The following is a 27,309-nucleotide window of genomic DNA, read 5'->3' as shown; positions in this document are numbered from 1 at the left end:
CACAGTATATGTACTTGCGGCGGTCGGCAAGCGGTTAATAGGGATTATTTTGACACCGCCCCAAATGATCCACAATGGCTCAAAAGTGACATGGTCCAGAAATATTTAGACAGAATAAAGGGCGATAAAAGCACCTGGACCAGATGGCATCCACCCATGGATTCCATAGAATTGAGCTCTGTCATTTCAAAGCCATTGTTTGGAATTTTTAGGGACTCGTTAAGGGCTGGAATAGTACCACTGGATTGGTGTAGGGCCAATGTGGTGCCTATATTTAAAAGAAAATCAAAGTAACTATAGGCCTGTTAGACCTGTTAGTCTATAGTCAGGAAGATACTGAAGAGTTTAATAAAAAAAAAAAAAAAAAAAGACCACAGAGGAGTTCTTGCTGGAAAAAAAATATTTTAAGCAATAGACAGCATGGATTCAAAAAAGCCAAGTTTCTTTCTACGAGGTAAGAAAAACCTTGGACAGAGGGGTGGCTGTGGATGTAGTATACTTGGATTTTTCAAATGCGTTTGACACAGTTCCCAACACATGACTAATGTGTAAGGTAACGTCTACAGGCTTAAAAAGATCAGTTTGTAAATAAGAAGAAAACTGGCTAAAAGACAGCATTTATCAGTGGTGTACCCAAAAGTTCAGTGTTAAGACCCTTACTTTATAATATCTTTATAAAAGATATAGGGTCTGGGATTAAAAGAACCATTTCAGTCTTTGCAGACACCACCAAGCTTTGCAGTGGAATAACTTCCTTACAGGATGTCTCCAACTTACAAGCTGACCTCAATGCACTGTTTAATTGGGCGACTATGTGGTAAATGAGGTTTAAATGTTGATAAATGTAAAGTTATGCACTTGGGGGGCTAAGCGCCTTGAGGAATTGGACGTACCTTGCCTTCCTTCCTGGGAACTGTAAAGAGGTTTGAGTAAAACCCCCTGAAAATGTTACGAAGTAAGAACCGGAACAATCACCCCTTGAAGTAACAAGTCTTACACTGCCGCAAAGAGACCTTGGAAGCGATCTAGGGACAGTGCAGATTGGAAGGGAAAAGACTGAACTCAATCTTGTAGCCTGACCTTATAACTTCATAGACCCACCTGACCTGTACCAGGGAGGTCCATGGATCCGGAAACCAGCAAAGACATCCCCCCCCACCCCAGATACGGATGAAGGCACCCCCTTCATGCATAGGCAGCCTCGTCCGCAGGTGGCTTGCCAGACCAGGTCTATTAGAGGCCCTTGTCTTGAGACCCTGAAAGACGAAAAGGCCACTTGAGCCGAAGGAGAATGGTCCATATCTACAACGGGGCTCCTTGCCCTTGATAACCTGTGGAAGAAGAGTGCTCCCCCCTCTCGTAAGACACTTATCGATGATCCAAGAAAGCTCCAAACAGGCGATCCCCTACAAGTGGGAAATCAGATAAGGCCTTCTTAGAAGTGTAGTCCGCAGACCAGCATTTCAGCCAGACAATACGCCAAAGGTCCGATGCGGATACAGAAAGCCTATAAATGAAAGGAGCTGCATCCAAAGAGGCATTACAAACTGTAGCCCCTGCACCAACCAGTCCACCAGCTCCGCAAAAGACAGGGGGAAGCTGTTCTCCCTCCAGGTTCTGGCATAAAAGCTTAGCCCACTTGGTCAGAATTTGCAACACCGATCAATAGTAATTACCGGCCTAATTGCTGAATAAGCATTGCGCTCATATGGTGGGCCTGAGCATCCGCCCTTTTATTAGCTGGACCTGTGAAGGTCAGGGACTCTTCAACCGGGATGAAGGTAACCCAATTTGACCTGGAAACCAGCAAGTCCACTACAGGTGGGACCATCCCCCTTTAAACGCAGTAAATCCTCATAAGGATACTGCAAGCAAAAAAATGCTTAGCAACCACTGCGTTTTGGACAACCCCACTGTTTTGTGACAAGTTGTCAAGGTAAGCGGAAAAAGGAACAGTCTCCCTGCTTTGGAGGGCCTGTGGGTGCCAAAAGGCATCAACCGCAACCTCTATTTTAAAAGTTTCACATACTGACGCAAACAGTGCATCCACCAGTGCCTATTTAAGCATGGCTAGAGGACCAGAGGAATCATCCTCCCTATCTGAGCACTCAGGGTGCGTGGACGCAGACCCAGTAGGGTCGCTATATACTGAGCTCACCCCGAAAACATAACAATCATGGGAGGCCGCCGACTGAGATCCTGCAAGGGGACGAAGGCCAAGACCTTTTGGAACCCGCAAAAAACAGTTTGAGTTGTCAGAGCATGAGGTGAGGGGAAATCCTCCAAAAAGAGGAAACATGTTGTTCTGACAACTCTTCGGAATGAGAATTCCATTAACTTTGGAGGGATTTTTTTTCATTTCCTGTTGTGTCTTCAGGACAGAAATGTCTCACCAGCAGGAAACAAAGTACAAAAAAAAGAGGAAATACAGCTGTATAGTACAGTCTGTATGAAGTAGGCTTAAAAAAAACCAAGCAGCTTGAAGTACAAAAATCTATTTATTGGTATATAAATACATGTAGGTATTTTATACCTTTTAGAAACAATAACAAAACATAACTCAATACATATTTAAAACGACCCCAGATGGGTGGACGATAAGTAGAGCTTGCAAAATAACCACATTCAGCATTAGTATTGGAGTAGCCAGTAATTAAGTGACCTATAGATAGCAGGATGATCCCCCATCAAGATTTACACTAAATAGGTGGCTATATCCCTAGGAAGGCAATAAATTGTAACTGTGCTGCTAATTGTTTTCAACCATATGTTTCAATTTAAAGGCTAAGAAGAAGTCCGTTGATTGCTGGACGAAACACATCAATATTGTGACGTCATCACACTCAGCAGAAGTGGAACAATCATGTGTTCCGAACGCCACCATGCTTGCAAGGAAGTGAATGACAGAGCCGGCTGGCTCATGCTCTATGCTTATTAGATTACGGCTCAGGAACCACAGAGCGTTTTACAAGCCCCGTTGCTTTGTAATGCGAATGCTCCATAGTAGCCATCAGGAAGGTAACAGAGGAGACTGCAACTAACTACAGGACTTTGGGATAGTTGAGCGATAAGCATTTTATGGATGACCAGGAACTGAAAGTGACTGTTTCCATTGTATGCTAGGCTCCCTCCCTCCTTGCTTGAACTATCACATATGCGCTGCATCATCTCTAGTTTGTACCTTCAGCCTGTCTCTCTCTACCCGTTTCATCATCATAGCGGCTTGTTATGCTTTACACCCTGCCCATTCAGTTGTTCAACTTGAAGCCAACATGGGAACTGTATATGACTACCAATGAATAGTCTCTGCCACAGAAATAGGAGCATTATTCGACTTGGTTAACTGTCACTCATTGATACATATGGTTGAAAACAATTAACAGCAGTTACAATTCATTGCCTTCTTAGGGATATAGCCGCTTATTTAGGGTCAATCTGGATGGGGGATCATCCCACTATCTATAGGTCATTCAGTACCTTGCTTGTCACTTAATTACTGGCTACACCAATACTAATGCTGAATGTGGTTAGCTTGCAAGGTCTACTTATCGTCCACCCATCCGGGGTCATTTTTAACTATGTATTGAGTTATATGTTTTATCATGGTTTCTGGAAGGTATGAAATACCTACTATAGATTTTTGTACTTCAAGCTGCTTGTTTTTTTGAAGCCTACTTTATACAGACTGTACTATACAGCTAAACTTTCTCTTTTTTTTGGGCAATTTTAGACTAATACCACACCTCTTTGGTGAGTCAGCAAGTCCATTTACCCCTCACCACTGGATATTTCACCTAGTAAATTATTTTTTTTTGTTTCGGAAACAAAAAGTAACCTAGGAGGAGTTTATTTCATTATTTCCATCTAAAACTGTTGACCTACCTCCTGAAACAAAAATAAATCCTTCCTCCTTGCCTCAAATGCATAAACTAGCAAAAGAAGTTGAGTACAAATGCAAGCTGCAGCTCTTTACTGCTAAAGCCAAAGTGTAAGGTATCCAAGGCAACCCTAAGCTTAATCAGGGTCTTAGAAATAGTCAAGGGAACACCAACTGCTCTGCAGGTTAACCATGGTTACTTAAAAAAAAAAAAATGTACAATAAGTCTAAACATTTTAGCCCCCATGCACACTGGACGTTTTTGGAGCTGCTGTTAGCAGCGGCAGATGTTTTTTTTTTTTTTTTGCAGCTGCAGAACGCCCATCCATGTTATTCTATGGACTCATACACACATAGAGCTTTTAGGAGCTCCAAGTGGCATAGGCGTTTTACAGCTCCAAAAAAAAACCCAAGAAGGGCAGAGGCATGTCCAGAAAAATTATAGGCCGGTCAGCCTGACGTCAATAGTATGTAAACTTCTGGAGGGGATGAGAAGGGACTGTATCCAAGAGTTTGCTAAAAAGATCATCAGTAGTAATCAGCACGGGTTTACAAAAGGACATTCTTATCAAACTAATCTGTTAACATTCTACGAGGAGGTGAGCGGTGAGCTTGATAGGGGGGGAGACCAGTGGGTGGGGTGTACCTGGATTTTGCCCCAAAAACGCCTAATTTATAAAATAAGGTCTGCAGGCATCGACCACAAGGTTTTCTCTTGGATACAAAACTGGTTAAAGGGGCGTGTCCAAAGGGTGGTAATAAATAACATGTACTCAGACTGGTCTGGGGTGGTAAGTGGGGTCCCCCAAGGCTCAGTCCCGGGACCAATTTTTTAAATGTATTCATAAAAAGCATTGAGGACGGGATCATTAGCTCAATCTCAGTTTTTGCAGATGACACAAAATTAGGGCAATAACTTCACATCGTGAGGCAGAAATCGTACAGAATGACATGAACAAAATAACAGAGAGGGCAACTACATGGCAAATGAGGTTTCATGTCGAAAAGTGTAAGGTCCAATATGTTTAAAGCAACCAGGGATGGAGACGCCTTGCTTACAGCTTGGTGCCTCATCTAAAGTCCCACCGTGCGATTTTCGTGCGTTTTTGGTGGATGCAGTTTTTGATTTGACCCTAGTGTTTTCCGTATACAGGGATGGAGACCAATAGCATGACCTGCTTGTCTCATATAAAGTCCCAAAGGAAATAAGGGATTTCAAAGGCAGTGTGCTTTACAGGCCATGCCCCATATATAAAATCCCTTCCTATCCATATACTGCATCCACCAAGGGGATGGAGGTGTAATGCTTTTCAGCTGGTCTTCTCCAGTTTGCACCATGGTTATATTTTAACCTAATTATTTGAACTTTTTGAGACAATAGCCAGTCGTGCATGGGGATGGGTTGGGGGAGGTTGGGCTGTCTCCCTCTCACCTGTTCCCCATCCACCCATTAGCGGCCATGTGCCTCCAGTGTGAGGACACTAAATTAAGAGTGTAGGACTGCAGATTTAAACAGGGTGCCGTGACGTGGCTCTGCAGCTTTCACATGCGTTTGCAAATGTGTGTCAACTAAACCCCTGTTCTTTGTACCAAGAGACAAGTCTTATTTGGTTGGTGACAGACTGGAAGGTGAGTACATCAAACTGGGGGCTGGCTGACTTTCATGCACCTCTTACAATCCTTCAACCTCATTTTGTGTTTTGTTATAGGGATGGAGACGCCGGGCAACACCAGCTTGGGTCTCATCTAAAGTCCCACCTAGTCCAATATGTTTAAAGCAACCAGGGATGGAGACGCCTTGCTTACAGCTTGGTGCCTCATCTAAAGTCCCACCGTGCGATTTTCGTGCGTTTTTGGTGGATGCAGTTTTTGATTTGACCCTAGTGTTTTCCGTATACAGGGATGGAGACCAATAGCATGACCTGCTTGTCTCATATAAAGTCCCAAAGGAAATAAGGGATTTCAAAGGCAGTGTGCTTTACAGGCCATGCCCCATATATAAAATCCCTTCCTATCCATATACTGCATCCACCAAGGGGATGGAGGTGTAATGCTTTTCAGCTGGTCTTCTCCAGTTTGCACCATGGTTATATTTTAACCTAATTATTTGAACTTTTTGAGACAATAGCCAGTCGTGCATGGGGATGGGTTGGGGGAGGTTGGGCTGTCTCCCTCTCACCTGTTCCCCATCCACCCATTAGCGGCCATGTGCCTCCAGTGTGAGGACACTAAATTAAGAGTGTAGGACTGCAGATTTAAACAGGGTGCCGTGACGTGGCTCTGCAGCTTTCACATGCGTTTGCAAATGTGTGTCAACTAAACCCCTGTTCTTTGTACCAAGAGACAGGTCTTATTTGGTTGGTGACAGACTGGAAGGTGAGTACATCAAACTGGGGGCTGGCTGACTTTCATGCACCTCTTACAATCCTTCAACCTCATTTTGTGTTTTGTTATAGGGATGGAGACGCCGGGCAACACCAGCTTGGGTCTCATCTAAAGTCCCACCTAGTCCAATATGTGAAAAGTGTAAGGTATTGCACTTGGGGACTAAAAACAAACACCCAATACCCTTTGGGGGGGGACCCCTGGGGGGAATCAAAAATGGAGAAAGATCTGGGAGTCTTAGTGGAAGAGAGACTCAGCAATAGCATGCAATGTCAAGCTGCAGCTGGCAAAGCCGGCAGAATATTAGCATGCATAAGGAAGGGGATGTATTCCAGAGATAAAACTATAATCCTACCACTTAATAAAACTCCAGTCTGACCACATCTGGGAGTATTCTGTCCAGTTTTGGTCGCCAATCCTCAGAAGGGATGTGAAGGAGCTGCAGAGAGTCCAGAGAAGAGCAACTAAACTGATTAGGGGATTGAAGGACCTTAATTATGAAGAGCGCTTACAAGCAATTGATTCATTCTCCCTGGAAAGGAGACGCCTGAGAGGGGACATGATAGCAATTTACAAGTATTTCAACAGTGATTTTAACATAGAAAAAAAACTGTTCAGTCGCAATGAATGCATGAGGACACGAGGCCACACAATGCAATTAGAGAAGAGATTTAACCTTAGGCTACACAGGGGTTTTTTTACAGTAAGGGCTACAAGATTGTGGAATTCTCTACCACAAGCGGTAGTAAATGCGGGGAGTATGGCCACTTTTAAAAGATTCTTGGACATACATCTCAAGGATCAAAACATTCAGTGGTATGGGAAATAATTATGTCCACACACACCTACACAGGTTGAACTGGATGGACTATTGTCTTTATTCAACCTCAACTACTATGTAACTATATAGATGGGGGGGGGGGGGCTGTGTCCATCAATGAACATCACAGGAATAGATTTTACAGCAAGTCAAAAATCCCATTTTCTCTTTTGTTCATTGACAGATAGCTCCTGATCTTCTTGACCATTGGGACGTCCCAAAGAAGTGTCAAACCCGAGGGGTGGGAACAGCAAGAAAAAATTCCCAAGGCTAAACTGTAGCAAACCAGGTAACAGGAGCTTAACCAAAAAAACAACTGGAGCCCACCTGAAAGCATTACACCTCCAAAGAGGGAACAGACCCTCTAAACAGCAGCCTGCAAAACCTTGCGGCCAAAAGAAGCATCCGCAGATGCCAACACATCCACTTTATAGAACTTTGTGAAAGTGCACCGACGACCAGGTGGCCGCTTTGCAAACCTGTGTCACTGAAGCCTGATGACGGAAGGCCCATAAAAGCACTGAGCACCCGAATTAAGGGCACTTTGACAGGGAAAGAAGGAACCTGACCGTTGATTGAATAGGCCTGAGTCACGGTCTGTCTGATCCATCTGGAAATGGTCGCAGAAGAAGCAGACATTCCTTTTCCAGGACCATTCATAAGCACAAATAGCGAGTCTGACTTCCTAAAAGACTCTGTAGCTGCCAGGTACACCCGAATTGCCCGAACCACATCCAGGGCACAAACTGAAAATGTTCCTCTCCCACAGCAAATCGGAGGAAGTGCAGTTACAGACCCATAATGTTCACTGCCTTGAGGTCCAGAATTGGATGCACCTTGCCCTCTTTCCTTGGGACCGTGAACAGGTTAGAATAAAACCCCCTGAAAGCGTTCGAGGTCGGAACCGGGACAATCACCCCCTGAAGTAACAGGTCTTGCACCGCCCCAAAAGAGAGCCTGCAGTAGGTCTGGGGACTGACGCACAGTGGAAGCAAAGAAACTTTCCGGAGGGTAAGAACGAAACTCGATCTTGTAGTCGGACCATGTTACTTTGTGGACCCACTTGTCTTGCAGCAGGGAAATCCACGGGTCCGGGAACCAGCAAAGACTTCCCCCCCCCCCCCCCACCCTAGGCACAGGTGAGGGCACACCTCCATGCTTAAGGAGCTTTGTCCACAGGTCTGGAGAATCCCGCTCTCGGCTTGCCAGACAAAGGTCGCTTGGATCCCCCCCTTAGAGGCCTTGAAAGGATTTAAACCCTTGTCAGCTTACCCTGAGGGACAAAATGGGGACAAAAAAACTTCTTGTGAGCTGAGGAGGACAGACCATGTCTGTGACAAGGTTCCTTACCCTTACTAGCCTGCAGAAGAAAATGACTCTTCCTCCTGAGCAGCACTCACTTGCCTCAAGCACAGCCTGCCACTGGACAAGCGGTTTATATATTTATACAGATCGTTCACCCCTGGTATATAACCAAGTGTGACCCCTGTGATTTCATCCCTAATTTATAGGATTCAAAGCAAGGGATTTTTGGCAGCCCATTTAGTGGGGACCTCCGTGGGTTTCTCATGCTGGCCATGCCCTGGATGTTGTTTGGCTCCTTTGGTGTCTGCCAATACCTGCAAAGTGCTGATGATTTTTTTGTAGCTTTCTAATATAGAATATATCCCTGCAGCCTTACACCCATTGAACTCAGTTGGATGAGAAAAACACAAGTTTTGAAATCTAATTTCCTCCTCATCACCCCTGAGGAAGGGCGTGGTCCCGAAAAGGCGTAGGTAGGTGTTAAGGAGAATTTTGGATTGCACTGTATTTTTATTGGAAGGTTTAATACAATTGGCTGTGAGACATATTGTATATGCAATCATATTTTTTATATATTTGAATAAACTGAAGTTTTTTATGAAATGGGGTTTGAGTTGCCGTTTTTAAGTCCCACCCCGGGGGGATATCTTTTTGCCTTTCCCCTGTGAGGCTCCTAATGATGTCATCTAGGTTAGCTTCAAACAGGGGATCTCCATGAAAAGGAAGATCAGTTCAGGCTCTTTTTTTTTTATCTTTTAAAGAGGTCTGGTCCGCAGACTAACATCTGAGCCACAAAACACGCCTAAGGACCACTACCGAAACAGACATCATAGATAAATTGCAGCCCCTTAACCAACTGGTCTGCCACCTCAGCAAAGGCAGGGGGGAGCTGCTCACCTTCCAGGTCACGGCATAAAAGTTTAGCCCACTCGGTCAGAGTTTGTGACACCAGGACAATGGTGAACACCGGCCTAAGTGCCGAACAGTGAACATACTGTGAGCCACAGCCTCTGCCTTCCAGTCAGCCGGGTCCTTAACCACTTGCCGACCGCCGCACGTACATATACTGCGGCGGTCAGCCCCTCACAGGCAGAGTGACGTATCGGTACGTCACTAGCCTGTGAGGCTCTGGGGAGCGAGCGCGCGCCGCCGGAGGCGTGGTCACGGACCCCCCCGCGCGTGTAACCGGCGGACCCGATGTCCGCCGCTCACTCAGCGATCGTCGGGGGAGAGGGAGAAAGTCAGGCAGGTTGTGTAAACAAGCTGCCTGTCATTCTCCCCTGTGTAGGAACCATGATCATACGGTTCTACTATGATCATTGGTCCTACAGCTCTAGCCACAGCCAATCACAGTTAGAATCACGCCCCTAGGGACACACACAGCCCCTCCCTCTCAAATAAAGTTAACCCCTTCACTGCCAGTGTATTTTTACAGTAACAGTGCATATGTATAGCACTGATTATTGTAGTTATGTCACTGGTAACCCCAAAAGTGTCAAAAATGTCAGTCAAGGGTCCGATCTGTCCGCCGCAATGTCTCAGTACCGCAAAAAAAAAAAAAAAATTGCAGATTACCGCCATTACGCGTTAAAAAAAAAAACAACAAAAATGACAAAAATCTTTCCCTTTGTTAGTAAACGCGATAACTTTTGCGCAAACCAATCAAAATACGCTTTTTGCGATTTTTTTTTTACCAAACATATGTAGCATAAAACAAATTGGCCGAAAATGTTAAATTTTGATTTTTACATTTTTTGGGGGGGGAATTTCATATAAAAAAACGTGAAAAATATTGTTATTTTTGCAAAATTGACGCTCTTTTTTTGTTTATAGCGCAAAAAGTAAAAATCGCACAGGTGATCAAATACCACCAAAAGAAAGCTCTGTTTGTGGGGAAAAAAGGACGGCAAATTCGTTTAGGTACAGCGTCGCACGACCGCGCAATTGTCCGTTAAAATCACGCAGTGCCGAATCGCAAAATACCCCCTGGTCTTTCAGCAGCAAAATCCTCCGGGGCTTAAGTGGTTAAAACCCAGAGACTCTTCAACCGGAATCATGGTTGCCTTATTCAACCTGGAAACCGGGAGATCCACCACCGGACGTTTTGGACATTCCCATTCTTGTGACAAGTCTGTCAAAATAGGAGGGGAAAGGAAACCCCTTCGCTGTTCTAGACAGCTTGTGGTTGCCAAAGGGAACCAGTGCCTCCTCTACAGCTTCAGCTGCTTGCTCCATTTCTTTAAGTCTCATGCACAGACACAATCAGTACATCCATCAGTGTCTTCTCGTGCGCAGCTACAGGTGTGGAAGAATCATCCTCACTATCTGAGAAATCAGGGCGCATGGCCACAGAACCCTCAGGGCGGGCCACAACTGTGGCGGTTGAATCAGATTAAGGATCTGAGGAGACAGACGAGGCAGTCATCCCAAAAAGGGATCCCTGGGGCCCAAGGCAAAGCAAAGGAGGAAAAGGGTGATTGGGCACCACCAGGTACAGTCCCCATAAGCCAATCGCCGGTGGTGAACGCCCCCCCCCCCCCCCACCACCACCAGTACAGCACCCTTCCACAGCCCCAGAGGGTAGGCCAGACCACCACACTACCCCATGTAGAAGGGGAGGGGGGAGGGGGGGAGAGGGAAGGGAAGGGGTGGGGGGGAGAGAGGGAAGGGGTGGGGGGGAGGGAGGGAAGGGGTGGGGGGGAGAGAGGGGGCCAGATGACCCACAGGGACCACCAGGTATAGAGGAGGGTGGTGACCAACGGGAAGGAATAGAACCTGGGGGACTGATAATCCTATGGAGGGGCCCACATCCACCCCAAAACACAGCTACTCACCATACGAGGAACCAGGCGGGCACCGCTCCAGACAGAACCTCCTCCCCATTGAAATGGGGGGCTGTCGGCCAAGAGGAACGCACACACAACACGCAGGCCAGCCCCCACCCGGTGGGGTTATGTTGTGGCCAAACTAGTGCGGAGTTGAGGTCTGCGCGCACTTGCTGGCCAGACTGGGGTGGCCACTGGCTCCAGATTATCCAGCCCGTCACCTAGTCCTCCTGGATTTCCTGCTGCACCCATCCTCCACAAAAAAATAAAACAAAAAGTGAGTATGGGTTCAATATCCTCAATCCAAACCACCTATAGAGAGCTTTTCTGTGATAGTTGTAGCTTCTACGGGGCAGTAGGTACACAATATATAACATATGCTATTTATTCTGTAAAGAGTGCCTTAAAAAGATTTCAGACATAGTGCATAAAATGGCAGCTTTGAAAAGAAAAATGTAATGTATGAATGCCACCAGAAAAATAAAAATGTTAACACTGTTCATATCACCTTACCGGCTGAGGTGTGTGAATAGGAGAGAGAGTATCTAAATCGGTCATTGGAAACTCTAGTCCCTTTCTTCTGAGGTCCTCATACACAGTTACGACCCCTGTTAAGTCTGGAGAACTGCGAAAGGCATCAGCCCAGGCCTAAATGAAGATACAACCAGAAGTACAAAAACATGAGTAGAAAAAAAAAACAAACAACAACTTTTGTTTATAAGTTTTTCTATTGGTTGAAGTTAATAGACTTGTCTTTATTTTGGTCAAACAACTTATTCAGACACCTTTCAGGGTACAAACATGAGAAGGAGGGAGACAATATTCCAAAATATATATTACACATTCATCGAGGTAACACATGACACAAACGTTATAATTGAGTTCCAGTTAAGTGAGTAAAAAAATGGATTTTTGACTTTCCGTAAAATCCATTTCTCTGATGTTCATTGACGGACACAGCTCCTGATATTCATAACCATTGGGGTTATACTGCCCCCTATAGGAGGACCCTGGGCAGGAAAGAATTCTGGCTACACCAATAGGCAGTCCCAGGGGGTATACGCTCTCTCTCGGCTATAGCCACTCAGTTTTGTTACAAGCAGTGTCGGGAGAATTATAACTCCACAGAGGGGTGGGTGCTGTGTCCGTCAATGATCATCAGAGAAGAAGTCAAAAATCCCATTTTCTCTTTTGTTCATTGAGGGACACGTCTCCTGATATTCATAACCATTGGAATGTCCAAAAGCAGTGTTAAACATGAGGAGTTGGAAGAACAAAAAAAATTTCCAAGGCAAAAAACATTAGCCAACCAGGCAACAGGAGCTCACCTGAAAACAATACACCCTCAAAGAGGATCAGGTCCTCTCAAACAGCAGCCTGCAAAACCTTGTGGCCAAAAGAAGCCCGCCAACACATCCACTTTATAAAACTTTGTAAAAAGTGTGCATCGATGACCAGGTGGCCGCCTTGCAAACCTGCGTCACCGACGCCTGATGACGGAAAGCTCAGGAGGCACTAAGCGCCTTGTAGAGTGCGCCTTGGCAGGAAAAGGAGGAACCTGACCCCTGATGGAATAGGCCTGAACCACCGTCTGTCTGATCCATCTGGAAATTGTTGCAGAGGAAGCGGACAACCCTTTGAGCTCCATTCGTGAGCACTTCCTGAAAGACTCTGTAGCTCCCAGGTACACCCTAATTGCCCGGACCACATCCAAGGCATGCAAAGCAATTTTCTTTGGATGTTTAGGCCTTGGGCACAGGGAAGGCAACACAATTCATTCAAATAAAAATCATAGACAACCTTTGGAAGGAACAACAGACAGGGGCAAAGAACCAACTTATCCCCGTGAATAACCTGTGAATCACCAGGTGAGATGAATGACAGGATAAGGCCGCCAGTTCAGACACCCTGCGTGCAGAGGTGATAGCCACTAAAAAAGCCACCTTCTGGAACAGCGTAAGCAGGGGAATCTCCCAATTCTCAAAGGGAGGCTTCTGTTGAGCTGAAAGCACCAAAATAAGATCCCAAGGCGGCAACGGAGCACACACTGGAGGAACCAAATGTCGGACACCCTGAAGAAAGGTCGCACCAGGGAGTGTGTGGCCAAAGTTGGTGTCGCACCGATTGGGAGGCTCCCATTCCTGGAAATGGGCTGCGATTTGACTTAACCTGTCAAATCGCGCCCATGTGAACGGGGACTGAAACCTCTTCATCATGAGCAGAAGAGCTGTCAAAGGACATCAGGGACAAGATTGTAGACCTGCAAAAGGCTGAAATGGCTACAAGACCATTAGCAAGAAGCTTGGTGAGAAGGAAACAACTGTTGGGAGTGATTATTCACAAACGGAAGAAATACAAGATAACCATCAATCGCCCTTGGTCTAGAGATCCATGCAAGATTTTGCCTCATGGGGTAAGGATGATCATGAGAAAAGTGAGGGATCAGCCCAGAACTTCACGGGAGGAGCTTGTGAATGATTTCAAGGCAGTTGGGAACACAGTCACCAAACAAACCATTGGTAACACAACACGCCACCATGGATCAAAATCCTGCAGCGTCCGCAAGGTCCCCCTTCTCAAAAATGTACAGGCACGTCTGAAGTTTTCAAATTTTCCAGCAGAATATTAGCATGCATAAAGAAAGGGATGTATTCCAGAGATAAAAACTATAATCCTTCCACTTTATAAAACTCTGGTCTGACCACATCTGGAGTATTCTGTCCAGTTCTGGTCGCCAGTCCTCAGGAGGGATGTGTTGGAGCTGGAGAGAGTCCAGAGAAGGGCAACTAAACTAATTAGGGGATTGGAGGACCTTAATTATGAAGAGCGTCTGCAATCGCTTGATTTATTCTCCCTGGAGAAGAGACACCTGAGAGGGGACATGACTGCAATTTATAAATATCTCAATGGTGATCTCGGCATAGAAAAAAAGCTATTCAGGGATTGCATGAGGACTCGAGGGCATACAATGCGATTAGAGGAGAAGCGTTTTAACCTCAGGCAACGTGGGGGGTTCTTTACTGTTAGGGCTACAAGATTGTGGAATTCTCTACCACAAGAGGTGGTTTCTGCAGGAAGTATGGTGGCTTTCAAAAGACTCTTAGGACGTACATCTCAAAGATCAGAACATTCAGGGGTATGTGAGATGAGTACGGCCACACACACCTACACAGGTTGAACTGGACGGACTATTGTCTTTATTCAACCTCACCTACTATGTACCTATGTAACATCTAAATGATTCAGAGAAGTATTGCGAGAAAGTGCTGTGGTCAGATGAGACCAAAATTGAGCTCTTTTGGCATTAACTCAACTCGACTCGAAGAAAAAAAAGCCAACTATGACCCCAAGAACACCATCCAAACAGTCCAGCACGGAGGTGGAATTATAATGCTTTGTTCCCTTCGCTAGATCACTGAAGATGGGTCATGGATGGGTCTTTCAGAATGACAATGACCAAAAACATACCGCAAACGCACCAAAGAAGTGGCTCAAGAAGAAGCACATTAAAAGGTCATGGAGTGGCCTAGCTAGTTTCCAGACCTTAATACTACAGAAAATGTATGGAGGGAGCTGAAACTATGAGTTGCCAAGCAACAGGCAAGAAACCTTAAGGATTTAGAGAAGATCTGTAAAGACTGGACCAAAATCCCTCCTGAGATGTGTGCAAACCAACTACAAAAAATGTCTCACCTCTGTGCTTGCCAACAAGGGTTTCTCCACCAAGTACTAATCCATGTTTTGCTTGGGGATCAAATCCTTTTTTCACTCGCTGAACTGCAACTCAATTTATAACATTTGTATCATGAGATTTTCTGGATTTTTGGTTGATATTCTCTCTCATTTAAAATACACCTATGATAAAAATAATTATAGACCCATAATTTCTTTGTAAGTGGGCAAACTTACAAAATCTGCAAGGGATCAAATAATTATTTTTCGCCCCGTATACACTACCTGATAACACAATACAAACCAATAAACAAGATCAGAGCATAAAATAAACCAACTTATACATTATCGTACTGATAGGTCAGGGTAGGGAGAGGAAAGCAAAAGGGAGCAAAAGAAATCCAAATATTGCTCTGATGTGACAAAAAAAAAAAAAAATAAAAAAAAAAAACCACACCAACACATAAAACCACAAAAAAAAGTGGGTGAACTACCGAACAACTGGTGCTCCAAAATCACTATAGGCCACTACATGCCTTCTCAGTATCTAAACTATCCTCTGCTCCTAGCCTTTCCATTGCCATGTCATTAAGAATCTGAGCCCCATTCCAATAGGCGAGGGGTTGAAGAATATTTTCAGTGATGGGATATGGCCACTCAAGCTGTCAATAAGCAGTATCTAAGGATACCCTTTTACATTTTTTAAATGGACCAAAGGATCATTGACAGTAGGCAAACATCAGGAGACTTCCCATCACTTGATCTGGGATAGAGCAATAATCCGGGTGATCTGAATTGATCTTTATATTTCCAGTTTCTGGACTGCCTTCTCTATCCAACTTCACTACCCAAGATGTCTAGTGGACTTTAGCACCTCCATAATGTTCAAATACCGCTAACTGGCATCCACCGATCCTTCCATTCACTTGACTTTGTTGATCGGATGTCGACTATGTGAATTTACCTGTGAAGTTCATTTCAGATGTTGGTGACGCCACCTAGTGGCCAATCTAAGTATAGATCTTAATATCATTTTTCACCTTTTGTCTAGTTCTATCAACTTCACATGGTTGTTCACACATCTATTAGTGTCAGATAACAAGCCCGCTGTTTTCTATTAACCCTGTCCACCACCTGGGGTATTTTATGAATTGTTTGTATGTCTTGGTTGTGACCTATTGCCGATACGTGTGTCATTTTTTACTTCTTTCAATAAAGGATTTAATTTTTTAAGCCTAATACAGCTTGGGTGTTTTTCCCTACTTTTGCATAGCCTTTTCTGCTATCTTTTTTGTAACTGGCAACTTCAGGAGATGCCCGAATATCAGAAATACACAGAAATATAAAGACGTAAATCTGTTCTGACAAAATGGGTAGATCAGCCTATAGCCCCACCAAATATGAAGGCAGCAGTCTCTAACAGGGTTTTGTTACATCCAAATAGTCTTTCACTGGCTTTTAAGTGGAAGTAAAGTTCACCTTTTAACTTGTACCTACAGGTACCCCTACAATAAGGCTTACCTGTAGGTACAGTGAATATCTCAATTTTTAGAAACCGCTGCTGCTGCCCCTGCTATCTGGTTCTTTGCTGTAATAATGTGGTATCAAGAATACAGAAAATAAAAGGTTCATACTTGTATTTTCTATGTGAACAGCTTCACATGTGCCATTTACAATTCAACAACTAAAGCTGTAATATGCATTCAAAATTATCCAGGTTGTGAGGTCACAAACGTCTTTACCTTCAGTTTCTTCTCCACAAAACAGAGCCATCAGTTTTTAACAAAGGAAAGGGACATGAATGGCATAAGGGGAGACATTCTGGAATAACTTACAAAAATTACAAATTGACATGGCAAGGTGTTGTATTGCAGCTACAACCTGCAACCCTACAACTAGCAGGAAGAGCTGGTCAAGCTGAGCAGCTAACTGGTGTCACTAAGTTAACATGTCTAGCTGTGTGCTTGGATGGTGTGTAAAAGTTGGGTACAGGCCAGTTCAAGCTTGTAATGTACAGCACTGGGATCCTGTGAACGCCATTCTGTGTAGTCAAAGCCATTAGGGATGGATTCTGTATTTGGCACACTAAGCTCATGCCTACAGACACAGCAATCAGGAAGGAAGAATGGAATCTGCAGGCTGCTGGACTACTAGCTGTAACAGTGGGTAGAAAAAGAGGCAGAGGGCACACCTTGTCTGACTGCTTAGTAGCATTGCAGTTTGTCTCTTTTCTGTACTGCCTGCTGAAAGAGTATGTAAAAGACAAGAGGCTGAGAGAGCATGCGAGAAAGATGCCTGGCAGCACCGGTACTCATTTACTGCTGTGGACTGTAGTGGTTTGAAGAGGCTGAACCGCTCCTTATTGTACAATAGCGACACTAATGTTCTTTTCTGTAGCAGTACAGAGATTGATTGTGGTGCTACTATACAGTTAGGTGAAGAGCAAACATTGAATCTGTGTACAGCTTCTGCCTGCTGCACACAGGAGGAATCTGCAATGGACTAGCTTACTCGAAGTCCATTGACCCTTCCAGCTCTGTAACGTAAAGTCCATAGGTATGGGCAGAGAGCTGGAGGAAGGGTTTGCAAAGAGCCTGACAGGAGTCTGCATGAGCTTGCAAAGGTAAACCTAGCCTTTAAAATGGCAAAATTTTGCAAACAGCAACATTCATAAGCAGCATATAGAGCAGGGGCTGGGAACCTCCGGCCCGCATGCGGCCCACACGATCGTTCTGGCAATGGCTCCGTTCTGACACTGTGAATCTCCGAAAAGGGTGGACCTGAGTCGCAGAGCAGTCTCGAGCCCGCCCATTTGTGTGACAATAGCGAATGAAAATTTGCTACTGTCTCACGGATCCTCCTCCTCCTTGGCCAATGCCATTGGCCGAGGAGGAGGCGGGACGCGGGAGGACTTGAAGAGACGTGGGGACTGAAGAGAGGAAGCCGCCGCTACAACAGGTAAGTCAAATGCACTGGGGCTTGGCAAGCTGTTCACTCTGCATTGTGGTCAATCAGTCTGCATTAAAATTGGGCACACTGTGGTCAGTCTGAATTAAAAGGGGGCACCTTGTGGTCTCTCCGCATTGAAAGGGGGGCACCCTGTGGTCTCTCCGCATTGAAAGGGGGGCACCCGATGGTGGAGGTTCCCCATCCGGTGAGGACTGTGCGGAAGCTGGGAACAGCGTGGCAAGGGCCGACATACAAGCAGAGGAGACACGCTCCCTACATTTAAGCTCTGGTCCTTCCTAAGTTCGATATGAGACATGGAGTGACTACCCTCACTACTATGTCACTATACATTGCCTTTCTGAGCTTCCCAAAACGCACAGTCCTCCTCGTTAAAGAATTCTCTATGGAGATTAAGATATGTGCCTGATTACTATATGTACAGACAAAGAAATGATATGCTCCAGATGAAGCTTTTTTGTCTAAGAAAGCGAAACATGTCGAGCAAAGGTCATATATTACATGGTGAATGTTAACTTATATTTTCAGTCGACCCTGCTGACCGGCACCATACTGCTTGGGTGTCCGTCGGCGGTTCTTCTGATAACAAGTAATACGTTTCCAAGGATTATATGACTACTAATGATCTTGTACTTTGAACTGTATGTAAACCGACTTTTATAAGTTCTATGCACTGAGATATTGTACAACATAGACCATTGTTATGTGGTCTCATTGTGTCCTTAATACACAATCATTTGCCTGTATTTTTCAATGATTTTAAAATATTTAGTTTTGTATTGAATAAAAGAAATCTTTTTAACAAAACTTTTGTGCCCGAAATCTCTGTTTCCCAATCCTTCCAAATGTAATTGATCAATTGAGGATAGGGGCACACCCTAAATTGGATACGTCATGGCCAAGATGGCTGCTATCTGTGGACACATGACTTATAAAATAATTCTGATATAAAGGTGGAAGCACCAGCCATCCTGGGAAGTGGCAAGCAGCAAAGTATATAGGTTTAAGTATCACTTATTACCTTTTATACATATTATATTTGAACGGTATCATATGGAAGGATCGTGAAACATCTTTTATGCCAAAAAAACCCCGTAAAAAGTTGCCTATAATTTTTTAGCGCCAATTTTTGGCCTGCATCTGGCGTTTGAAGATAATTTTGTAGTTGTTTATTTAGTCAAGCCATAATTTATACACATTTCTTCAAAAAATAGAAATTTATATAGAAGAGACCATAAATCATTCTAACAATAACTGATAGAACTCATAGGACAACCATGGATTTCGTTGGAAATGCATGGACGGGTCTTATGACTGAAATTGAATCTACCTGTAACATCCCGGCCAAGGACGATATAAGCCTAAACCAATATATTAATACAGTAAAGAGACTTATTAAAAAAAAGTCAAATCTATATTGGCATATAGAATTTTTCTTGAAGTATATACAGGCAAATGTATGCCCTATGGGTCTGAGGATTCATCTATTCCCCTCCTTCGATAATGCTTCGAGCGAGTTTAGAACTTTGTGGGAACGTATTCTAACCAAATGCAGTACCGACTTGTGCCAGCTGTTGGTGTCCCAATACAAATTGGACCTAGCTACTTTGGACACTGAGTTATCATCTTTATATACTAAGAACGAGAATCTAAAAAAACATATACATTACGAGGCAAGATGGAAGGAGGTGAAGGAGTATGGAATCAAACTTAATAGGGATATCATTGGTAAAAAACAAACTAAATTTTTAAAAGATAAGATGGCCTTCACGGAAGGCTATGCTTACCGATGGCCGGGACCCAATAGTTCAAGGCGACCCCGCTATTCGCGAGGCCCCCGTGAACAGATGTTGAATACAGGTCCAAGGGAAACTGACTGGGAATCAGACTCGTCTTCGATCTCCGCACAATCTAATAGATCCAAAACATCGATTAGATCTAATCAAGATACTAGACCAAAAACAGATATGGCGACACGTAAACGAGGACAACAGGAAGGAGCCAATTACACACCACGCTCCAAAAAGCGACCCGATGAAACTTCCAAATTTCAACCATTAGGAACTGGGGGGACTCAAATTGGACAGACTGTTCGATCTGTCGAGGCACTCACACAAGATGGTTTGGAAGCACAGGACCCTTATTTGGGACCCCTGGCTCTCCAAGCGATACAAATGTTGCAACCCTTATCCACTAACACTAATCCAAGTAATCCATCCACACAGGATTTCACATCTAATTCTCAAACACATTCACTAGGTGCTGCGGCACCGGTTTTTTCTAACACACTACCTTTAAATATACCCAGCACTACCTCTCTTAGACAAACCACTATTGATGGCCACTTTGCAGCTTCACAGGCCCAGGCCTCAAATTTTCCCCTGAGCACATCACTAAGCCTTCCCACCTAAAATTATCGATCATTAACTTAACCCCTTATCACTTCTCCCCCCAAGAACAAGAGGTCCTTGAACTTGGCCTCACGTTCTGTCCATCTACTCCTATGGATAGATATGAGACCATAAAGGACGTCTATATGTTCATAAGGAACTTGACGTATAAACATATTTACGACCCAGAAAGACAACGCAATACACAAGATAAAGAAATTTCAGAAAAAATAAAACATTATACAATGCAAGAATTCCGTGTTCTACGGGATCTAATCTTACTATTGGAGGAAGGCAGTCTTCCGGATTCCCAGTCCCCCGATCAACCTATACAAACAAAGACAGTAAATCCAAGACAGGTCCCCTTCAAACCAAAATCCAATAATTTCCCTGACTTGACTACAAATCCTAACCTTTTGGCTTTTCTGACCACAGTGGTAGGTGAGATTAAAAATTGTGAGCTAAAATCAACACAAAATAATCTTTCTAAACAACAACTACAGATGCTTAACAAACTAAGAAACCATACAGACTTGGTCATCAAACCCTCAGATAAGGGTGGTAACCTAGTATTGATGACTCGAGAGGGATACGAAAAAATGTGCCTTAATATCCTCTCAAATCGTACATGGTACAAAAAGATATCCCCATCGGCTACTACAGAATTTAAAGCAGAGTATTTGGATATAATTGGACGTGCATATCAATTGGCTCTTATAGACAAAGACTGTTATAATTTTCTTAACAACAAATTTCCGAGACAGGCGACGTTCTATTCACTCCCAAAAACCCATAAAAATTTAACTTCTCCACCCGGGAGGCCTATTGTATCGGGCATTGGAAGTTTAACTGAAAATGCGAGTCGTTTGATCGATTATTATTTACTACCACACGTAGTGCGGTTACCGTCATACGTCAAGGACACACTCGAGTTTTTAAAAATGATTGAAGATATGGTGGTTCCTCCCGACGCCCTGCTCGTGACGTTGGATGTGGAGGCATTATACTCCAGTATCCCTCACGAGCAGGGCGTCGGGACGATACGCACGTTCTTATATGAGCAAGATCATCACACTTGGCCATTTTGTGATTTCATTTTGGAACTTCTATTGTTTATTTTGAAACATAACTGGTTTACTTTCAACGGGTCCCACTACCTCCAGGTGCAGGGCGTGGCCATGGGCACTTGTTGTGCCCCGGCCTACGCCAACCTGTACCTGGGGGGGTGGGAGCGACAAATCACATCAGATGAAAATTTATCCCATTTTTTTTCCTCTGTGGCAATCTGGTTTCGTTATATAGACGACATTTTTGCTGTCTGGACAGGTTCAAAATCAATGCTAGATGAGTTTATTGCCCAACTAAATATAAACGACTTCAACTTGAAGTTAACATCTACCACCAGTGACTCGAGTGTTAATTTCCTTGACCTAACGGTACTCAAACATGTGGATGGACACCTGACGACTAACCTATACAGAAAGGAGACGTCAGGGAATGTAATATTACATGCGTCTAGCGCCCACCCAGGGGCACTTATACGTAGTATTCCATACGCCCAATACATACGCCTACGGTGTAATTGCACATCTGATAAGGATTTCAAAATACAGGCTAACCTTTTACGAGAACGCCTAATGGCTCGTGGATACAGTAAGCGTCTGTTGAGAACAGCTTTCAACAAAGCGTTTTCTCAAAATAGAAACAGCCTCATCTTTAGAGCCAAACCTCCAAATACGCAATCGACAGTTAAACTAATAACCAAATACTCCGCTCATGAAAAAGTATTGAGAGATATTCTTGAACGGAACTGGCATCTTCTTCGTGACGATCCAGTTATAAACAAATACGTGGGCAAACATCCCCAAATTGTTTTCAGGAGAACAAGATCTTTAAGAGATCAACTAACAACAAGCCACTATCAACCCATTAGAAATAAAGTAACAACAGGTAGAGGTACTTATAAATGTCGCAAATGCGCTTTATGTCCTTGGATAGAGGAGAATACTGAATACACTTTACCTAATGGGGAGACATTTGCTCCAAAATTTCGAGCCGACTGTAGCACACGTGGAGTGGTATACATGATGCATTGTACCTGCGGCATGTTCTATATAGGTAAAACTATAAGAGAGCTACGCCAAAGAATAAATGACCATGTGTACGTATCAGCAGGGGGAAGGATGATCACGCCCGTGAGCAGACACCTTGACCTATACCACAGGTTCAATCCCAAAAAGGCAAGATTTTATGTGCTTGAGGTTATTCCTCAAGATCCTCGAGGTGGCAACTGGGACAAAAAAATTCTCCAGAGAGAAACTCTCTGGATAGAGCGTCTCAATGCCACTTATAGACCTGGGTTAAATGAAACACAGTCGTACAAACCCTTTCTGTGAAGGTTTCCTTGCTTACCTAATGCCAACAGACCTAATTTGACCTCGAGTAGTATACTCGGGTTACGATAATGGCCCTTTGTGGGATATATGGGTCAGGGTGTCGGCTTGGTTTTGGCGTGGTCATCCTCCCCCCGTATATACATATATTCAATTATTCTGATACCTCTTCACATCAAATAGGTCTTATGGCACATATACCCCTCTTCCTTTCTTATTTATAACAAACAGTTTTTTGTGCTATAATCCCTATCTCATCAATATTATAATCTTGAGGATTTATAATAAGTCAAAATATGCAACTTTCTCTTGGGGTTTGAAGTATGGAAGTGTTTCTAGTAGGGGGCAGTTCAGCCCCTGTTCTTTCATTAGGGCTGTTACTATTGAAGCCCTTACTAGTGGTTAATGTCAAAAAATAAACATGGTTATAGAATAATTTTTGATAAACAAATATGTTACCGATATATATCTCCTGGTTTCACCAGGAACATCTTTGTACCTTAGTGAAATATGCCTTTATATCTGTATTTTTTAAATATACAATGTCTGTCTTTGTTGTGTTGTTTTTTCATTTCAGGCAATTAGAATTCTCATGTAATTGCGGACCGATCCTGTGGGGGCAGTGTGGGTAAGCATGGAGGTCGGCCTCATCAGTGAGATATGTGCGGCCAGATAGGCCGCAGGTTAGTCCCGCCCCTTCCGGGCGGAACTTCCTGTGGCACCTGAGCGGACTGCGGAGGCACTTCCTGCCCCTGTATAGTCTGCATACACCTGTGACTAAGCCGAGAGCCTTGCCGGGGGGTCCCCGCGCTGGCTCTCGAGCGATGTCCGGTGGGAGTGGCCGGGGCGGTGACGTCCGTTTGACGAACCACCCGGGATCCATGCTACTTAAGGGCGCCATTTACAAGCCCTGGTATGGTGGAGGTTCCCCATCCGGTGAGGACTGTGCGGAAGCTGGGAACAGCGTGGCAAGGGGTAAGCTTTATATGGCCAGTATTAATACTGTAACATTACACTTTTATGATATCCGGGAATTCACCTTAATCTTACTGTGCTTAACAGCCGACATACAAGCAGAGGAGACACGCTCCCTACATTTAAGCTCTGGTCCTTCCTAAGTTCGGTGAGCATTGCTAAGGTGTCTGTGTATGTTTGGAACTTTTGTACTGCATAGCGATCTATCATTTTGGGTGGCACTCTATATATATTCACTACTATGTGTATTACCTATGTTTATTCTAAGTACGCTTTGCATGTACTCATCTTGGACCTCATGTAGCAACTGCTTATCTATATATAACCCTGGTCACCCCCCTACTATTATAGAGGAGGGTGGGCCGGATATGAAATTGATTACACACACATATTCACATATGTGTGTGAAAGCAAATCAATATACATGATATATATTTTACTATAGGGGTAACCCATATACGAATGGGTAAACTCTGTATGTTGGTGTATAATCGTTTATAAACGCATGACACCTGTCTTTTCTTACGGTCCAGAATGACTATGTGTCTTTTCTGTTGCCCCCCCCCGTTTAGGGCAGATGTTCTATGGGCTCTATAGGTACTTACACACTCTTATAACAAGCATGAGGCACACTGACTTTATCACTTTAGAACACTTGAGCTTATGGTGTGGCATTCCTATGGGCTTTCCCTTAAAGTGATATCATAGAATTAAAACGCTTACTACTCTGAGAAACATTGTTTTTCTGCTCTCATCCACCCAGATATGAGACATGGAGTGACTACCCTCACTACTATGTCACTATACATTGCCTTTCTGAGCTTCCCAAAACGCACAGTCCTCCTCGTTAAAGAATTCTCTATGGAGATTAAGATATGTGCCTGATTACTATATGTACAGGTATGTATACATTTTTCTGTCCATTTACCAGGTATATAAATAGGATATACATGCTTATACTATAACTACAGCATGGATCCCCACATATACTCACTATTGGCAACCTCCGTTCTTTCCCCTAAACTCCTCTAGTGTCTGAATGCAACTTAAGACCCAATGTTATATTGTGTTGATACTGCAAAAATAGAAGGACTTATCTGAGATGTGTAAGACGATTATATGTAATTAAAAGGAAAGATAAATGATATGCAATTGTAATTATAACATACTGAAAATGAGGTAACACATATATGTAATCTATCTAAATATTGTTATTTCTCACACAGACAAAGAAATGATATGCTCCAGATGAAGCTTTTTTGTCTAAGAAAGCGAAACATGTCGAGCAAAGGTCATATATTACATGGTGAATGTTAACTTATATTTTCAGTCGACCCTGCTGACCGGCACCATACTGCTTGGGTGTCCGTCGGCGGTTCTTCTGATAACAAGTAATACGTTTCCAAGGATTATATGACTACTAATGATCTTGTACTTTGAACTGTATGTAAACAGACTTTTATAAGTTCTATGCACTGAGATATTGTACAACATAGACCATTGTTATGTGGTCTCATTGTGTCCTTAATACACAATCATTTGCCTGTATTTTTCAATGATTTTAAAATATTTAGTTTTGTATTGAATAAAAGAAATCTTTTTAACAAAAAAATAAAAAAAAAAAAAGAAAGAAAGGGGGGCACCCTGTGGTCTCTCCGCATTGAAAGGGGGCACGCTGTGGTCTCTCCGCATTGAAAGGGGGCACGCTGTGGTCGGTCCGCATTGAAAGGGGGCACGCTGTGGTCGGTCCGCATTGAAAGGGGGCACGCTGTGGTCGGTCCGCATTGAAAGGGGGCACGCTGTGGTCGGTCCGCATTGAAAGGGGGCACGCTGTGGTCGGTCCGCATTGAAAGGGGGCACGCTGTGGTCAGTCCGCATTGAAAGCGGGCACGCTGTGGTCAGTCCGCATTGAAAGCGGGCACGCTGTGGTCACTCTGCATTGAAAGCGGGCACGCTGTGGTCACTCTGCATTGAAAGCGGGCACGCTGTGGTCAGTCCGCATTGAAAGCGGGCACGCTGTGGTCACTCTGCATTGAAAGCGGGCACGCTGTGGTCACTCTGCATTGAAAGCGGGCACGCTGTGGTCACTCTGCATTGAAAGCGGGCACGCTGTGGTCACTCTGCATTGAAAGCGGGCACGCTGTGGTCACTCTGCATTGAAAGCGGGCACGCTGTGGTCACTCTGCATTGAAAGCGGGCACGCTGTGGTCACTCTGCATTGAAAGCGGGCACGCTGTGGTCACTCTGCATTGAAAGCGGGCACGCTGTGGTCACTCTGCATTGAAAGCGGGCACGCTGTGGTCACTCTGCATTGAAAGCGGGCACGCTGTGGTCACTCTGCATTGAAAGCGGGCACGCTGTGGTCACTCTGCATTGAAAGGGGGCACGCTGTGGTCACTCTGCATTGAAAGGGGGCACGCTGTGGTCACTCTGCATTGAAAGGGGGCACGCTGTGGTCAGCCTGCATTGAAAGGGGGCACGCTGTGGTCAGCCTGCATTGAAAGGGGGCACGCTGTGGTCAGCCTGCATTGAAAGGGGGCACGCTGTGGTCAGCCTGCATTGAAAGGGGGCACGCTGTGGTCAGCCTGCATTGAAAGGGGGCACGCTGTGGTCACTCTGCATTGAAAGGGGGCACGCTGTGGTCTCTCTGCATTGAAAGGGGGCACGCTGTGGTCTCTCTGCATTGAAAGGGGGCACGCTGTGGTCTCTCTGCATTGAAAGGGGGCACGCTGTGGTCTCTGCATTGAAAGGGGGCACGCTGTGGTCAGTCTGCATTGAAAGGGGGCACGCTGTGGTCAGTCTGCATTGAAAGGGGGCAATGCATGCAAATGGTTTCTCCATACAGGAGGAGTCTTGAAGCTGTCATTACCAACACAGGATTTTGTACAAAGTATTAAATACATTTCAGTGTGTTCAATACTTTTTTCCCTGTGTTATTCTATTTCATCATAGAACTTGTATTACTGAACTTCTTTGTTTTGGTTTCTTTGTATTTATATATTACACGGGATGTTACCGACATGTGGTGAAAATGTCATATCAATAGTACATTTAGAAATACACACACACATCTCATAAAAATAGCATATCAAAAACTTAATTTCAGTTATTCAATTCAAAAAGTGAAACTCGTATAGGATTTATTATATTATTATATAGGATTTATTATATTAATATTTTTAATTTTGAGAATTATGGCTCACAGTTGGTTTTGTAAATAAGTTATATCTTTTCATGTGACAACACTGAAGAAATTACACTTTGCTGCAATGTAAAGTAGTGAGTATACAGCTTGTATAACTGTGTAAATTTGCGGTCTCCTCAAAATAACTCAACACAGACTCATTATTGTCAAAACCGCTGGCAACAAGAGAGTACACCCCTAAGTGAACATTTCCAAATTGGGCCCAAAGTGTCAATATTTTGTGTGGCCACCATTATTTTCCAGCATTGCCTTAACACTCTTGGACATGGAGTTTACCAGAGCTTCACAGGTTGCCACTGGAGTCCTCTTCCACTCCTCCATGACGACATCATGGAGCTGGTGTATGTTCGAGACCTTGCGCTCCTCCACCTTTCGTTTGAGGATGCCCCAGAGATGCTCAGTAGGGTTTAGGCCTGAAGACATGCTTAGTCAGTCCATCACCTTTACCCTCAGCTTCTTTAGCAAGGCAGTGGTGGTCTTGGAGGTGTGTTTGGG

The 27,309-nt window shown here is 44.2% G+C and overlaps 1 protein-coding gene across 2 annotated transcripts in view; it reads right to left on the bottom strand.

The window, feature by feature from the left end:
- The window catches only part of TOM1 (target of myb1 membrane trafficking protein), a 400,254-nt gene that overhangs the window by 206,527 nt on the left and 166,418 nt on the right, over positions 1-27,309 (bottom strand). Inside the window, exon 5 of one of the 2 annotated variants that reach the window (XM_082266183.1) lies at positions 11,726-11,860. The exons of the other annotated variant lie outside the window; for it this stretch is intronic. Within the exon in view, the coding sequence (XP_082122309.1) occupies positions 11,726-11,860 (135 nt within the window). The remainder of the gene's footprint in view (positions 1-11,725; positions 11,861-27,309) is intronic. 2 annotated transcript variants of the gene reach the window in all.

Source organism: Pelophylax lessonae (assembly GCF_965119305.1).
Source record: "Pelophylax lessonae genome assembly, chromosome: 8".
In the NCBI taxonomy this organism is placed as follows: domain Eukaryota; kingdom Metazoa; phylum Chordata; class Amphibia; order Anura; family Ranidae; genus Pelophylax; species Pelophylax lessonae.
This window is presented reverse-complemented; position numbering and strand designations above follow the sequence as displayed.